Source organism: Protobothrops mucrosquamatus, unplaced genomic scaffold (genome assembly GCF_001527695.2).
Source record: "Protobothrops mucrosquamatus isolate PMUCROS unplaced genomic scaffold, P.Mucros_1.0 scaffold1114, whole genome shotgun sequence".
Taxonomy (NCBI): Eukaryota; Metazoa; Chordata; class Lepidosauria; order Squamata; family Viperidae; genus Protobothrops; species Protobothrops mucrosquamatus.
In genome coordinates this window covers 283,959-301,250 of record NW_015387333.1, presented here as the reverse complement: position 1 = coordinate 301,250, position 17,292 = coordinate 283,959, and the positions used below count along the sequence as shown (strand labels likewise).

General features: G+C 42.6%; 1 protein-coding gene across 1 annotated transcript in view; it reads right to left on the bottom strand.

The window, feature by feature from the left end:
* Nucleotides 1-2,513: 2,513 nt before the first annotated feature.
* Nucleotides 2,514-17,292, bottom strand: part of STPG1 (sperm tail PG-rich repeat containing 1) — a 34,758-nt gene continuing 19,979 nt past the window's right edge. The window contains exons 6-9 of the mRNA XM_015820295.1: nt 13,642-13,753; nt 11,836-12,007; nt 9,534-9,724; nt 2,514-2,605 (exon numbers count right to left, since the gene is read on the bottom strand). Coding sequence (XP_015675781.1) covers nt 2,529-2,605; nt 9,534-9,724; nt 11,836-12,007; nt 13,642-13,753 — 552 coding nt within the window. The 3' untranslated portion in view covers nt 2,514-2,528. The remainder of the gene's footprint in view (nt 2,606-9,533; nt 9,725-11,835; nt 12,008-13,641; nt 13,754-17,292) is intronic.

Sequence of the window (17,292 nt, the reverse complement as noted above, 5' to 3'; positions counted from 1 at the left end):
TGGGCTGGAATGAAAAGAGAAGTTAAACAGCAGACACATTTTTTTTTGAACACTTTTACCTCTTGCACAATACAGGTAATCCTTGGCTTGCAACCTGTTGCTTAGCAACCATTTAACATTCCAGTGGACCTATCTGGGCTATTTACAACCTGGATTCGACATTCCAATGGTTGGGCCCCCGTTGTGGTCATTGTGACTGAACTTCAGCCGCTTGGCAACCCAGTGCATTAATGGCCATTTGCAGCGTCCAACAGTCAGATGACCACATTTTTTGCCGAAACCCGGCATTTGCTTCTGGTTTTTGTGGCAAAACTGGCTTATAGCAAATCATGGATTCCCTTATTGAAAAAAAAAAAAAAAAGGACATAAATTGAGTCAGTCGCATGATCAACCCACTTTACAACCATCACAAGTTACCAATATGATGGGCGGGTTCCATGAACAGTTGTAACTCAAGGACTATGCTTATCCTCCTGCCCTTGATTTAATGAGGCTATGAATAAGAGTCCTCTTTGGGGGAGACAGGCAGCTATGTGGATTTGATTAATAAACAAATAAAAACATGATCCCTGACAGCTGAACTTGAAAACCAAAGGAAAGGATGGCAAAACTGAGGGAAGAATAAAAAAAACTCTGAATTCTGAGTGGAAAACACAAGGAAGAATTAAGTGGAACAGGTTTGACAAGGGGGGAAAAAAAAAAAAGCCTTCCTGAATCAGAACGGAAGAAGTTTCTTGGATGAGAAACGAAATATTTTCAAGGAATAAAAAAAAACAAGGAAGTCCAGTTGCCTTTTCGAAAAGCACTTTTGGAACAACCATCATCTGGGTGACTGAGAATCCACAGAGATTCCCAAATCATAGTTTTGCCCTTTTCCCAAAGGAGTCTCCAGGTTAGAGTTAAAAAACAACAACAAAATGGCGGTCAGGATGGTGTCATCAAAGCTCTGGCCCATTTTATGTGTCAGGCATTTGGGTTTTTTTTAACCACCACCTGCAAGCATCTTTACCTTTTTCTGTTGGTTCACCAAGGAACATCTAAGCAGACATTGCAAAAGCTGGAAACGGATCTGGGTGGACACGTCTTTCACTTCACAGGAAGCAATACTTCAGTCTTTTGATTGGACAATCATTTGCCCGAAATGGTATAGGGCAGGGGTAGGCAACCTTGGCTCTTTTATGACTCGTGGACTTCAACTCCCAGAATTCCTGAGCCAGCTATGTCCACGAGTCATAAAAGAGCCAAGGTTGCCTACCCCTGGTATAGGGTTTCCTACCTAAGTAGGGGGTTAGAATTAGAATAATAGAATTGAAAGGGACCTTATAGGTCATCTAGTCCAACCCCCTGCTAGAAGACCTCCAAGGTCCCTTCCAACTCTGATTTCTATTCTATTCTATTCTATTCTCAAGTGAGGTTATGACTTCTCGCAGAGTTATGCAAGTTTGCCCAGGAGGATGGCCACCATTCCTTCAGGTCATCTAGTCCAACCCCCTGCTCAGGCAGGAAACCCTATACCATTTCAGACAAATGGCTGTCCAGTCTCTTCTTAAAAACTTCCAGTGTTGGAGCATTCACAGCTCCTGGAGGCAGGTTGTTCCACTGGTTAATTGTTCTAACTGTCAGGAAGTTTCTCCTTAGTTTCTTTCTCCTTCTCAGGCTTGGTTCACAGAGGCCTCCAAAAGATCTTATGAATGAAAAGTTAAACTAGCTATGGCTAGAGAGTCTATGGAGATTCTCAGTCATCCAAGTCATGGTTGTCTCAAAGGTGCTTTTTCAAGAGGCAACGGGACTTTCTTGTTTTTCTTTGAAGACATTTCACTTCCCATCCAAGAAGCTTCTTCTGCTCTGAGCTGAAGAAGCTTCTTAGATGAGAAGCGAAATGTCTTCAAGGAAAACCAAGAAAGCCCCGTTGCCTCTTGAAAGAGTGCCTTTGAGACAACCATGGCTAGCCATAGCAGTGTGGAGAAATACTGCTGTAGGACCTCTTTGTGTTTTCATATTTAGCTTCTGAATCTGCTCCTGGTTTCCTTCACAGCACACACTTCAGTAAATTAGGTCCACTTCTAATAGGAGCGTTCACCCAAGACGCTCTGTTTGATTTGTTGACCCAACTGTGCTTTGTGAAACAAGTCAATCTGCTTGGTTCATAATAAATCTCACTGAATTACCACCCACTCCATTTCAGATTGAGAGTAAGACTTCTGTGTCCATCTTCTCCATACCTGTTAACTGTATAAATGTTTTTATATCTTTCACTTGGCCATTAACATTTTTCCCACAGTCCAGAAGTAAATGGAAAACATGTCAGAATTTTTTCATTTTGGGCCAGAATTCCTGCTTAGAAAGATTAGTCCCTGACTTGAAATTGGAAGCGAAACAATAGGGATTTTCTGTCCCAAATTCTTTTTCAATCCAATGATACGGCCCAAGTAAAAACCGAATGTTTTCCACCACTCAAAAGATATACAGGATTTTCAAATAATCTGAAAATAGATTCCGCCAAAACCAACCTTGTGGAAACTCTTCCTTTATAATACTGGCACCCATTTGTTGCTGATGTTGTACATGAAAGATTGTTTTCGTGGAATAGAGAGGTTGTAAGTCCCTGGAAGGAGAAACACAGAATTTTAGGGGGAGTTTAAGGATCAGCCTGCAGAATGTGGTCTCTCGTTGGCATCATTATATTTATCTCACGCCTCTGCATTACAGGTCGTCCTTGACTTACAATCACAAATGAGCCCCAAAGTGATGTTGTTAAGCAAGACAGTTGTTAAGTGAGACGTGCCCCATTTTATGACCTTTCTTACCACAATTTTTAAGTGAATCGCTGCAGTTGTTAAGTTAATCACACGGGTTGTTTAGTGAATCTAACTTCCCCATTGAGAGAGGGTCACAAAAGGTAATCACATGACCCAGAGACCCTGCAACCATCATAAATGCATGCCAGTTGCCAAGCATCTGCATTTTGCACATGTGACCACAAGGGTGCTGCAACGGTCCTAAGTGTGAAAAACAGTCATTTTTTTCAGTGCCGTTGTAACTTCAAACAATCACTAAATTAATGATTGCAAGTCAAGGGCTTGTTGTTGTTATTAGTTGCGAAGTCATGTCCGACCCATTGCGACCCCACGGACAACGTTCCTCCAGGCCTTCCTGTCCTCTACCATCGTCTGGAATCCATTTAAGCTCACGCCTCCTGCTTCAGTGACTCCATCCAGCCACCTCATTCTCTGTCATCCCCTTCTTCTCTTGCCCTCCATCTTTCCCAGCATGAGGCTCTTCTCCAGTGAGTCCTTCCTTCTCATTAGGTGGCCAAAGTACTTGAGTTTCAACTTCAGGATCTGGCCTTCTAAAGAGCAGTCGGGGCTGATCTCCTCTAGGACTGACCGGTTTGATGGCCTTGCAGTCCAGGGGACTCGCAGGAGTCTTCTCCAGCACCAGAGTTCAAAGGCCTCAATTCTTTGGCGCTCAGCCTTTCTTATGGTCCAACTTTCACAGCCATACATTGCAACTGGGAAAACCATGGCCTTGACTGTACGCACTTTTGTTGGCAGGGGGATGTCTCTGCTTTTTAGTATGCTGTCTAGATTTGCCATAGCTTTCCTCCCCAGGAGCAAACGTCTTTTAATTTCTTGGCTGCAGTCCCCATCTGTGATGATCTTGGAGCCCAGGAATAGAAATACCCACCTACTTGTTTTAAGAGCCGTGGTGGCACAGAAGTTAGAATGCAGTATTGCAGGCTAATTCTGCTGACTGCCGACTGCCAGCAGTTCGACAGTTTGACCCTGACTGGCTCAAGATTGACTCAGCCTTCCATCCTTCCGAAGTGGGTAAAATGAGGGACCCAGATTGAGGCAATAGGCTGACTCTGTAAATCGCTTAGAGAGGGATGTAAAGCATTGTGAAGCGGTATATAAGCCTTAAGTGCTAACTGCTATTGCTAGGAAGCTTTCTCCCTGTTTGGCAAATGCAAGAAAGAAACTTAGGTACCACAGTTCAAGGGTGTCAAAATGCCAGGCCGGATGCGTCATGCTGAAACCGTGCCCACCCCATTGCCAGCAATGGGAAAAAAGTCACGATACGTCGCGACACGTCACATGACGTTGCGAGTTTGACACCCCTGCCATAGTTGATCAGATGCTGGCAAACTTTCTGATAACAGAATTGCAGAGGAGGCAGTTCAGCTATGGGCTGGGTTACTTTTTTTCAAATGCATGAAAAACAGAAATTCAGCAGGCGCAGCTGCGTCTGCGTGTCGGGAGGAGCAATGTCTCGCAAATTCCTCCTTTCTATGCAGCTCGGGGCACATATGTGCTGCCAGGAAAAAAAAATCTGTGTGCAAGTTGGGACTAGACGGAGGTGCAAGCGGTAGTGACGAAGCAGCACTTTCCTCCACCTCCTTAGCTGCAGAAACTCCACCACATGGTTCACAGGCAGGCTGTCTTTACACATCCTGCCAAGCCATCTTGTAATTTAACACAGTCTAGGCACCCCGTCCAAAGCCAATCAAGCAGAATTACGATCAGATTCACAGCTCACAGTGACCCATGGTTTGTGGAAAAACTAACACTGGCTGAGGTTCATAATATGCATAAAGGGTCTTGCTGGTTAGGGATGATGTGAGTTGTAGTCCAACTCAGTACAGGTAATCCTCGATTTACAACCGTAATTGAGCTTGGGATTACAATTTTAAGCCATGGCGATAATTAAACGGGTCATCGTGCAACCGCCCCATTTTAAGACTATTTTTATGGGAGTTGTTAAGCAGACACAATGTCCACAATGGGTGTTTTTTGTCGGAAATGCCAGTTTCCAGCAAAAAAAAGTTGAAAATTGCAGTCACACGACTGTGGGTTCTGCAAATGGCTGTAGACGAATCTAAGTCTTTGTTTGTTTGTTTGTATTCTTTTGGTTTTGGATCCGTTGTAACTTTGAATGATCACTAAGAGACCTGTCAAGGATTACCTGTAGGAAGGTGCCCTGATTGACAAAGCCTGTATTCAATATCAAGTGAAAGGCTATGGTTGGGGGGGGGGGGAAACAGGGAAGCTGTAGGAGATGACCAGGCTGAGCCGGGGGAGGGGTCAAATGCATCATCAGCCATGAGTCCCTGCGCGCCCACAATAGATCTAGGTCCTTGAATTCCTTTTACTCTTATCTCCCACTAATTTCCCTTGACTGTTAGTAGTTCAGATTCTTGTAGAGAGCTTAAGCTTGCAATAAATCTTTATTATCTATTTGAATTGCCTGGATCTCTTGATTTCCCTGGTGCTGAACAGAGGACATGAGACCATTAAGGGTGAAGGTCCGTTCCCCAAGCTTGTGGGTTGGTTTCCAAACATTTCATTACTAGGCTAAGTAACATCTTCAGCGAAGTTTAGGGGATGCCAGTGTCATGTATTCTTGGAACATAGTGGAGGAACACTGACATCCCCATAAGCTCCGCTGAAGATGTTAGCTGCCTGGTAACAAAACGTTCGGAAACCAACCCACAAACTCGGAGAATGAACCTCCACCCTCATCCTACAGCCGAGCTACAGATGTTCACCACTATTGCAGACATGAAGCCACTGACAGGACATTGTTGGGAATCTTTTCAGGTTTTTAGTTAGGGAATCATATTTCTCCTTGGTCAATTCTATGACACATTTGCACATTTCAGTGACTATCGAGATGACTGAAGTTTATAAAATGACAAAGTTGAAAAGGAACACCGAGGCCTTCTGCGGTGTGAAGGCTGTGGCATCTCCAAGGTGGATCAAGAAGGTTAAGACAGGGATCTTGATCCCTAGCAGACATTTGAACTGATCTGTTCCTTCAACACATTTTTGTGAAGATAGACTCAAACCATGGTTGAACGCCGAAACAGACACAATATTATGTCAAGCAGTAAGATTTAAACAATAACCCTCTAGAGTTGAAGCAATTTGCATTTGTACACAAGCTCCAACCTCTTGTAAGATTTATAAGCTACTGTATAACGCAAAATAACTATTACTAAAAGATGTTTAGGTAAAAATTCCTTCTATTTTTTTTTGTTCCTTTCTTAAAAGAAAGTCATAAGTGTTCTTTTTTATAAAAGAAAAAGTATTTGGCTTTCCATGGGCTTTTGAAAGGTTTTTAAAAATCCATTTAAGCCCTTCTCATATTTTAGGATGTGTAGTTTATCCTGATAATTCCAAATATTCAGCCTAGAAACTCTATTACCAGTGATTAATGACCACTTTTCATAAATCAAAGGCAACATTGCCATTGTCTTCATCTCAAACTGCACATTCATCTGTCAGAAGGACTTAAGAGATTTTTGGTGTCCTTTACTTCCTCTTAACGGCTGAAGGAAATATTATGTTACCACTTGGGACCGATTGCTCACGAATCTCAAGCACGCTTTAGCCCATTTCAACTCCATTCCTAGTGTTTCTTTTCCAGGTAAGGTCTTGTTCATATGTAAAGGACTATTCAGAACTGGTTAAAAGGATAAGAAGGTGGGCAGGGGTCTTGAAAAACATCTTATATTGCTCTTCTGCAAATACAGGATAGCCTCAGCTTACAACGCCAATTGTGACAGAATTTGCGTTCCAAAGCAAGACAGTTGTTAAGTAAGTCACGGCTGATTTTACAAGCGTTTTGCCATGGCCATTAAGCAAACCAATGTAGCTAAGTGAGTCACTTGGTTGTTATTAAGTGAATCTAGCTTTCCCCATTGACTTTGCTTGTCATAAGCCAGCTGAGAAGATTGCAACTGGTGATCATGTGACCCAGGCATGCTGCAACCGTCAGAAATCCATGTCGGTTGCCAAGGGTCTGAATTTTGATCACATGACCATGGGGATGCTGCGACAGTCATATAGTAAGTGCGAGGGCTGGTGGTAAGTCAATTTGTTCAGTGCTTTGATCACTAAACAAATGGTTGAAAGTCAAGGACTACCTGTACTGTAGCAGAAGACAAAAATGTCACTGCAACTAATAAAGTATTATATCCTTTAAAATATGTTCAAAGGCAAAGGGGAAAGAATGAGAAAAGATTAAAGTGTGAGAAAAAAAACGAGGCAAGGAAATGACAGGATAGCAACAGCAATAGCACTTAGACTTATATACCGCTTCCCAGTGCTTTACAGCCCTCTCTAAGTGGTTTACAGAGTCAGCATATGACCCCCAACAATCTGGGTCCTCATTTTACTGACCTTGGAAGGATGGAAGGCTGAGTCAACCTTGAGCCAGTGAGAATCGAACTCCTGGCAGTGAGCATTCTAACCACTGCTCCACCACGGCTCAGGATGTTTTCCATGGTCCAAGCTTTGGCTCATATTTGGCTTTTTAAAAAGCCATCACTTGCCCTAGCTTCTGTGGATAAGAGAAGGTTTGAAGTCTTTCTTTTAAAAAAAAAACAAGTCACCACTGACATTGATAACATTACCATCAGTCAATTGCAGAAGGCAGCTTTCCTTGGAACAGCTTAAATCCTGCCATGGTACCTTTAACACCATCAAACAAAATATCTGCTTATCCCAAGTCCTTGGGAAGGGCTCAATAGGTGGATCAAAATGACAAATCCAGCATAAACATCTGGCTGACTGTGCAACCATCATAATAAAGCTAGTACCAATAGGAATAGGCACCTTGGATGCAATCCAAAAACATCTGGAGCATCAGTTGAACACTATTGGCAATGGGGTCTAGGACAACTCACCGTGGCCTACTCGCTGTATTAATTGTTTCATTCAGGTACGTTTATTATTGGTGCCCTGTTTTTGTTGAAATAATTGTAACTCTTGTATTTCTGAACTGAATTTCTTTATTTTATTATTATTGACCACAGTTCTGTCAAAATTAATGTAACTTTTGTATTTGTTGACTTGTCCTGGGGTGAAGTGCCCCACAGCGAGTTGGCCATGATGAGTTGACGGCAGCAATTTGTCCCATTCCACTAGCATTGTCGAAAGCACCATTGGTCAATTGCAAAAGGCAGCGTTACGTGGAAGAGCTTACATCCTGAAACAATGCCTTTAACACCATCAAACATCTGCCTATCCCAGGTCCAAGGGAAAAACTCAGTTGGTGGATAAAAATGCCAAATCCAGTCTGAACATCTGCGACCAACAATAATAAATAGGAAGATAGCCTTGGGGCAGTTCACTATATGCAAAGCCAGCTATTATAGTCATTTCCTGGTTGGGCAAGGCAAGAGTTACAGGACTGAAGAATCATGCACACTCATCATCTATCGTCTGTAGTGACACACCCTATGAGCCCCACCACAAGGTCATCAATGACCAAGTAGCGTGCTGGCAATGCAGGGAACCGGAGGATGTTTTTCCAAAGGTAATTCATGATACAACCTGTTTACAAACTCTTGTACCGAATGACATGGAAGTTACAGGTCCTGCTAATTAACCTTTTCGAATAATTGGGGCCCAATGCGCCATCTTGCTTGAGGTTTGGCGACAGGATATGAAAGTCCCATTTTGTGGCAAGACAGATAGTTTTCCAAGACATCTCAGCAAAACATACTTTTCGGAGGAAGACCAAGAGCCTGACTGAAATAGGTCAACCCCCTTGCTATTTTCTGCTTTGCTACTATTGGCACGCCACAGGGCTGTCCACAAGATATAGTAAAAAAAATCAAGATGGCAAACATGACGGTATGATTGAAGGTCCACCTGTAAACAAAATCAATTAGAGCTTTGACTGCATCGTCAGGGCTGCCATCTTGACTTTCTTGTTGTTGTTAGTTGTGAAGTCGTGTCCGACCCATCACGACCCCATGGACAACGTTCTTCCAGGTCTTCCTGTCCTCTATCATCTTCTGGAGTCCATTTAAGCTCATGCCTCCTGCTTCAGTGACTCCATCCAGCAACCTCATTCTCTGTCATCCCCTTCTTCTATTGCCCTCCATCTTTCCCAGCATTAGGCTCTTCTCCAGTGAGTCCTTCCTTCTCACTAGGTGGCCAAAGTACTTGAGTTTCAACTTCAGGATCTGGCCTTCTAAAGAGCAGCTGGGGTTGATCTCTTCTAAGACTGACCAGTTTGAACGCCTTGCAGTCCAGGGGACTCGCAGGAGTCTTCTCCAGCACCGGAGTTCAAAGGCCTCAATTCTTTGGCGCTCAGCTTTTCTTATGGTCCAACTTTCACAGCCATACATTGCAACTGGGAAAACCATGACCTTGACTATACATACTTTTGTTGGCAGGGTGATGTTTCTGCTTTTTAGTATGCTGTCTAGATTTGCCATAGCTTTCCTCCCCAGGAGCAAGCGTCTTTTAATTTCTTGGCTGCAGTCCCCATCTGTGGTGATCTTGGAGCCCAGGAAGATAAAATCTTTCTTGATCATGCCCTAAAAATATCCCTAACATGCTAACTACATTCTTGTGGTTTCCATTTGTCAATTGTCCCCTCTGACTTTCTTTTTCACTTGCTCTTGGCCTCTCCACCCGACCTGCTGACCTTTTTTGAGCTTCGCTTTCTCTCTCCTTCTAAAATGGAGAAACAGTTTGGTCTGCTCTGGGGGCATTCAATAGCAATTATATTCTCACCTGGTCCAGGTATGCCTTGATGTAATTTATCACCTGTCCAGCGGCGTGTGTTTGAGACGAATACAGCACTGGAGATGTAGTGCTTAGGAGGTCCACTGTAGTCCACTAAGTCATATTGGCCAGGCCCTGGTAAAGGAGGATTTTGAGGGGGAGGGACAGCTGGGGCTGAGAAATTCAAGATGCACTTCCTCCTATCAAAAACAAAGGAAGACACTGTCTAAGTCAGTGGTGGTGAACCTATGGCACGGGTGCCAGAGGCGGCACTCAGAGCCCTCTCTGTGGGCACACGCGCCATCGCCCCAGTCCTAGGCCTTCAGCTGGGTTTTATAAAACCTTTTCGCTTTAGGCCTCCGCTGCTGTGTGCAAAAAAAAAAAAAAAGGTTCAATCAATCAGTCAATTTCAACTTCTCGCAGGAAAAAAAAAGATCTTGCATAGTTGGAAGTGATTGATTGAACTTTTTAGTCCCACCCTGTCTGTTGTTACCACTGCAGCTGCGCCCACCCAATGGGCCACACCCCCCAATTGGCCACACCCAGCCAATGGGCCACACCCACCCGGCACCCGACGATGCATAAGTGGGTTTTGGGTTGCAGTTTGGGCACTCGGTCTCTAAAAGGCTTTCCATCACTGGTCTAAGTTCTCTGTGGTTTCAAGCAAAACTAGGATTATTTTAATTCAAGTCCTCTTCAACTAGAAATTTAAGGGCTACAATTACCATTGTTCCCCAATCTACATGGCCTAATAACAAATCTAAGTTGAGATTAGAATAAATTAGAACTATGTTTAGCACAATTCTAAGTTGACTCTTATTTTGTAGGGACATCTGCATGACATCATCTTTGGCTTTCAAAGTTCTTGGTGTTTCAAGATCCTCCAGGATAGCGTGTACAACCGTTTGGAGTCACATGCTTCAAAATGTACAAAATGTGCCAACGTAACACCTGGCTGCCACTCTTTCAAGCAGCGTTTCTCAACCTGGACAACTTTAAGGTGCATTTTTAAACCTTCTGGCTGGGGAATTCTGGCGGTTGAATGCCACCCATCTTGGAGTTGCCAAGGTTAAGAAACCCTGCTTTAAATCAAACATTTATTTTCCCAGGATTTCCCGCAACACACTTTTACTGTAGAATGCCTTCCACATGGTAATTCTGCATGGTAATTCTGGGCCACTTTTTAGGGAGTTCTTGAAAATAACTGGAAGTCGCTCTTCTCATTAGAAAAGATGGGGACATGTATCAGCAGTTACTCTAACGTCAGCTTGACATCAATGGGAATTGAAATGGCCTCTGGAATGTTGATTCTTCTAGTATTTTCTGCCCGCAGAAATGTCCTTTATTCAGCAGGTTTGATCTACCTCTTCCCTGTATGGTTGGTTTATGGCTGTTACCCACTGTCTGTTCCCCCTATATTAAAAAGGCATGAGATGTAGTAAAGATACTCTGACCGTGTGCAGAGAGTAGCAGATCTGTATTAGGAGAGGTGGAAGGGTGAGCTCTGAGAAGTATCTGGGCAAGAATGTAGGGGGTAGATCTTAATCTAATCTCTAGCAAAATGGCTCCACTGTTTGCAGGCCAGTCTCTATAAAACAGACTTGGTTGAGCAACTGGCTAATAGTTTTATTAGGCCTTGGGTCACCTATGAGCAGGAAGTACGAAAGCACCTTTGGTTCCCTAGAGATTGTTAAAGAGAAGGTCAAAATCCATCGATTTACACACATTGATGCAAAATTAAATTTGGGTTCGAGATTAAAAAAAAATGAGTTCTGTAGTCCAATCTCTTCCAATCCAGAAATGTACTCAGTTATACATACCATAATATATTCACCACTCTGTGCACGCTGAGCAATATTTGCTATTAGGTTGTCACATCTGGAATTAAGAAAGAATCGCATCCTGGATATTCCTGCATGCCCATACCTTTTCATAAGCCGAGCCTTGGAATTTTCTAGTCCAACTGCTTTGAGACCAACATTTATTTTATTCTGCTTTTCTTTGATTATTTGGGGTCATGCTATCAACATCATCATCTGCCTGGAATGTTCTTTTTGCAACGGGACCAAGGAAATGTGCAACAAGAAAGGGTTTAGAGCAGTGCTTCCCAACCTTGGCAACTTGAAGACGTGTGGACTTCGACTCCCAGAATTCTCCAGCCAGCTTGGCTGGCTGGAGAATTCTGGGAGTCGAAGTCCACACGTCTTCAAGTTGCCAAGGTTGAGAAGCACTGGTTTAGAGACATGTCAGTTGATTTGCTATTTAAGAAAGGCAGCTGGAGATGTTTGGTAAACATCTTTTCAGGACTTACAATCCAGAGAATCTCTTTGATGGTCCAACTGAAGTTTCAACCGGCTGCTGATAGGCTGCCGGTCCCGGGCTCAGGGTTTCTGGGTTGATTGTACGACCCGTTTTGGATTTAAAGCAGGACACCAGCACTGGAGGAGACACTCTTATTATGGAGTCTTTAATCCGGTAGTGACCTAAATTAATAATAATAATAAAAAAAAGTAAATACGCAAAACCAACTTTCCAAATGACACAGCCAGGTATTATTCCCCTTGGAGAGCTGCCCGTAACAGCTTAGCTGAGATGGGCAGCCATACAAATCAAATAATGACAGTGGCAAAAGGAAGCAAAGATAGTACCAAGGATAATAGGTGTCTTGGGTGCAATCCCACAATATCTGGATACCTCTGCACACCACTGACGTTGACAAAATTACCATCAGGCAATTGCGAAAGGCAGCTTACATCCTGCAGTGATGCCTTTAATACCATCTGGGAAGGACGGACAGGAAGGCAAAAATGCCAAGCCCTGTCTAAACATCTGGCTGACTGTGTGATGCACCATAACAAATACAGCTAGTCCTTGACATATGACCACAATTGAGCCCAGTGATGCTTTTGTTAAGTGAGATATCTGTTAAGTGAGTTTTGCCCCATTTTGCAAAATTCAGGTGCATGGCAACTCACTTGTATTTATGACGGTTGCTGTGTCCCGGGGTCATGTGATCAGCTTTTGTGATCTTCTGCCAAGCAAAGTCAATGGGGGAGCCAGATTAGTTTAACAACCTCGTTACTAACTTAACATCTGGAGTGATTCGCTTAACACCTTTCTTGCCACAGGTGTTAAGCGAATCACTCCAGATGTTAAGTTAGTAACGAGGTTGTTAAACTAATCTGGCTCCCCCATTGACTTTGCTTGGCAGAAGATCACAAAAGCTGATCACATGACCCCGGGACACGGCAATTGTCATAAATACATGTGAGTTGCTATGCGCCTGAATTTTGGATCACATGACCACAGGGATGCTGCAGCAGTCTTAAGTGTGAAAAATGGTCATAAGTCACTTTTTTCAGTGGTGTTGTAACTTCAAACGGTCACTAATTGAATTTAAGTCAAGGAATACCTATACCTACAGTTAGCAAATATTTTTTATTAGGAACAATAGAAATTATGCAAAGATGTACATGGACTTTTTGAGTTCTTCAGAACTCTTCCTGAGCATGGAAGTGAGGCTGGAGAAGAAGCTGGATTCAAGAGTGAGTTGCGTGTTTGAAATATCTGGCCTACATTCTTGGGCTACCTTCCATTTCTTGCCCAAGAAAGTGTTCTCATTTTTTTTTTCATAGATCAAAGCAGCAGTGGTTGCTTTTCACTATGTTTTTGCCCCACTGAACGGTACCCTTGAATGGAGAACGAACATCCATTCCTTGGAATAAGAGTGAAATCTTCTAGCTTCTTGAGCGAAATATTTTTTTTTTAGGACTACATCTGCCAAACAATTGGATTACAGGGGGAAAAATATGCCGTTCTTTCAAAGAATTATTTCAATTTTTAAATAACAGACTGTCCATGGAAATCTAAGAATTAGACCCGGTCAAGTAGAAAAACATTAGGAAAATAGAGCATTTTATTTCTTTGTTTAATTTAAAAAAAATTTCCCAGCCTGTCTTCTTCTCAGGTCATTGCTAAGTGGCAAATCAGGTGAACTAATAATTTTGACACACAAGGCTGGTTATGCATAGCATTTTTATGTACTTGGTAAGGATGAACTACCCTCTTTCTGTTGTCCTTTTGAGTATTATACCAATAAAGCACACTTTTGGCTTACATGGAGAAGGCACTCGTTCCTGGCAGCTGTACGACAAGGTCCGTTTTGTTTTTGATGAGAAGACAGACTTGGCACCGAGTTTGCGGTTCTGTTTGCAGAGATCCACTGAAACCTGGAAATGCAAATCTGTGTTTTGCAACAAGCTGATCTTTCAGGTGTCATTAGGTTGCTTTTTAATTGGACATTAAATCTGCCTACTTCCAAAACAGTGGTGCTTGTTATACAATTTCTCTGCCTGAAGTATTGCAAGCGCATCAGCCAAATAATAATCTGTTAAAATATGTGAATGCTATTATCTATATAAATAAAAATGTAAATGTTCGTTTGTTCAAAATCTTAAATCTCCGAAAGTCCTTCACCGATTGCTTTGAAATTTTGACACAACATTGCATTCGAATACGTGCGTGTTTTTATATATCTATATTATATAGATGTCACACCTGTGACAGGTAAAAACATGCTTTTTTTGAAAAACAGCGCCATCTGTTGGACGTAAAAACAACACACGCTTTTACCAGACTGAGCCACAGCAACGCGTGGCCGGGTACAGCTAGTTTGAGAATAAAATTCAATAACTAACACAAAGATCCACCTTTATGGCATGGCCTTTGGTTGTAGTTAGATAAAACTCTCTTGTACATTTTTTTTAAAAGTAATGTACTCCACCCTTTTATTAAAATACAGAATTTCGTATGGAGGAATGAAATTGTACAGAATCAGGTATTATGATCTGTGTTTTATTCTTCAAAACACTGTTTCTCAATCTTGGCAGCTTGACAATGTGTTGACTTCAACTCCCAGAATTCCTTAGCAAGGGGCTGGCTAGGGAGTTCTGGGAACTGAAGTCCACACATCTTAAATTTGACAAGGCTGAGAAACACTACTTTAAATGATTTGCTTCGGTCTACATGTTCTCCATGGTCTATATTAACAGATGTCAAGGGCAAAAACAATAGCTGCTAAACTGAAGCTTTTATAATGTGTTTTTTCTCGGTTCACATACACCTGTTTTTTAGTGAGTACAGATAAATTAAGGGCTCATTATCCTACGGTGAATTTTGCACAACCCTGAGGGAAAGGTGTAACCTCTGGATCTACTTTGTAAGGAATTCTTTGTCTGAAAATTAATTACCCTTTCTAATCCATAAAAGACTTGGGCAACAAATTAGCCTTCAAATAAAACATCATGCATAGGGACACTGGTGACATAATTGGGACATCAGAGTCTGGAGAAGCCTTTGCCAACCTGGTGCCCTCCAGAGTTTAGAAAGATGGGGATGGTAGTCCAATTCATCTGGAGAACATCAGACTGGATATTCTTCACAGCAGTCATCTCTATGGGGCACTAAACATTCCTACTGGACTGCAACTCCCATCACTCCTTGTCCCTTGTGGTAATCTAAGGACTTTGGTGCAAGTTAGTAACATCTTCTACACTTGTCAAAAGAGAGAAAGAACCCCACATGTCCTAGCTTGATCTGGGTCCATTTCAGGTGACAACAAAATATGATAAACCCCAATCTGATCCAAAGTGAATCAACAGTGTTGGGCTCTCTCATATCAACCAGTGTCTTTGGAGACAACCAAAGTAGCCTTTTTTATTAGCCCAGTGCTCTTCTGCTTGGTTAGACCTCAGTTTTCCTCTCTATGCAGCTGGCCTGGGGAAATAGAAGAGGGGGCTAAGACATTTGGGGTACCTGATGATCTTGACAGATTTTATCTTTCTGGGCTCCAAGATCACCGCAGATGGGGACTGCAGCCTTCTTTAATTTTCTGCGAACGAGGACCCCTCCTTTCGATACCGTTTAGATCTGTCGTATGATTTTTCGTCTCTGTAGTGGGACGGTTGTTTTCACGCATATCAGTTCCGGTACCAAAAGGGTCAACGTTACATACCGACACTTTCAACCTGGTATTCTTTCCCTGAGCGCCAAAGAATTGAGGCCTTTGAACTATGGTGAACTCCTGCGAGTCCCCTGGACTGCAAGGCAATCAAACTGGTCAGTCTTTGAAGAGATCAACCCTGATTGCTCTTTAGAAGGCCAGATCCTGAAGTTGAAACTCAAGTACTTTGGCCACCTAATGAGAAGGAAGGACTCACTGGAGAAGAGTCTGATGCTGGGAAAGATGGAGGGCAAGAGAAGAAGGGGACGACAGAGAACGAGGTGGCTGGATGGAGTCACTGAAACAGTAGGAGTGAGCTTAAAGGGACTCCAGAAGATGGTAGAGGACAGGAAGACCTGGAGGAACATTGTCCATGGGGTCGCGATGGGTCAGACACGACTTCACAACTAACAACAACAACAACAAATGATGTTGTTTGAGAATTGGCTGCTGAGGTGGTCCAAAAGGACTTGAAAGGGGAGAGGTCTCATGGGGAGGGGGATGAAGATTCCTAGCTGAGGCATAACCCAAGTTTAAACCCACCTTCAGCTGTGCATGTTCAGTAAGAGGTCTTGGGTCAATCCATCTTTCTCAGCCTAGCCTACCCTACAGGGTAGTTCTGGTAGGAAAAATGAAACAGTGTTCTATCTAATGACTTGAGCTTCTGTAGGAAAATGGGTCTTTAAGGCTAAAAACAAGCAAATTAATTGGGCAATAGAGAGAAACTCCAAAGAAAATATTTTGATTTGTTTTTCTTTTGTTGTTCAAGCTTACTGTACTTTCCCCCCTCCAGCCCACTCTGGCCCTCTAATCTAATTCTCCTCCTTTATCTTCTTGGGCTGAACTGAATATGAATCTTTATTTCTTCCCGTTTGGTCTCCTCACCTACAGCCATAAATTATTGCGCTTGTCTACTTTTTCTTTAATAGATCATTTCCTCTTTGGCTTCTCCAAAGATTACGCATTACAGTAAGTTTAAAAGTAAATCACCAGTTAGTGATTAACTCATGAGGATTTTCTTCTTCCCAGGAGAACTCTTCTCTGTAATATTCAGTTTCAATTCATTTTTTATTAGTGTGGGCTGCTGCTGCTACTGCAGCAATGAATTGCAGGGAATGGCTTTGGGGCAAAAACTGAGAGGTGCACTGAAGATCAGTTGCCTTTCCTTCAGTGTCATTTCACCGTTCATTTGTCTTTCCATGCTTCTCACCAGGTAACTGGTGAAATAATAATAATAATAATAAAGTTGGAAGGGACCTTGGAGGTCATTTAGTCCAACCCCCTGCTCAGGCAGGAAACTCTATACCATTTCAGAGAAATGGGTGTCGAGTCTCTTCTTAAAAACTTCCAGTGTTGGAGCATTCACCGCTTCTGGAGGCAGGTTGTTCCACTGGTTAATTGTTCTAACTGTCAGAAAGTTTCTCCTTAGTTCTAGGTTGCTTCTCTCCTTGATGAGTTTCCATCTGTTGCTTCTTGTTTTCCCTTCAGGCGCTTTGGAGAATAGCTTGATTCCCTCTTCTTTGTGGCAGCCCCTGAGATATTGGAACACTGTTGTCATGTCACTTTTAGTCCTTCTCTTCATTAAACTAGACATACCCAATTCCAGCAACCGTTCCTTATATGTTTTAGCCTCCAGTCCCCTAATCATCTTTGTTGCTCTTCTCTGTACTCTTTCTAAAGTCTCAACATCTTTTTTACATCGCGGTGACCAAAACTGGATGCAGTATTCCAAGTGTGGCCTTACCAAGGCATTGTAAAGTGGTATTA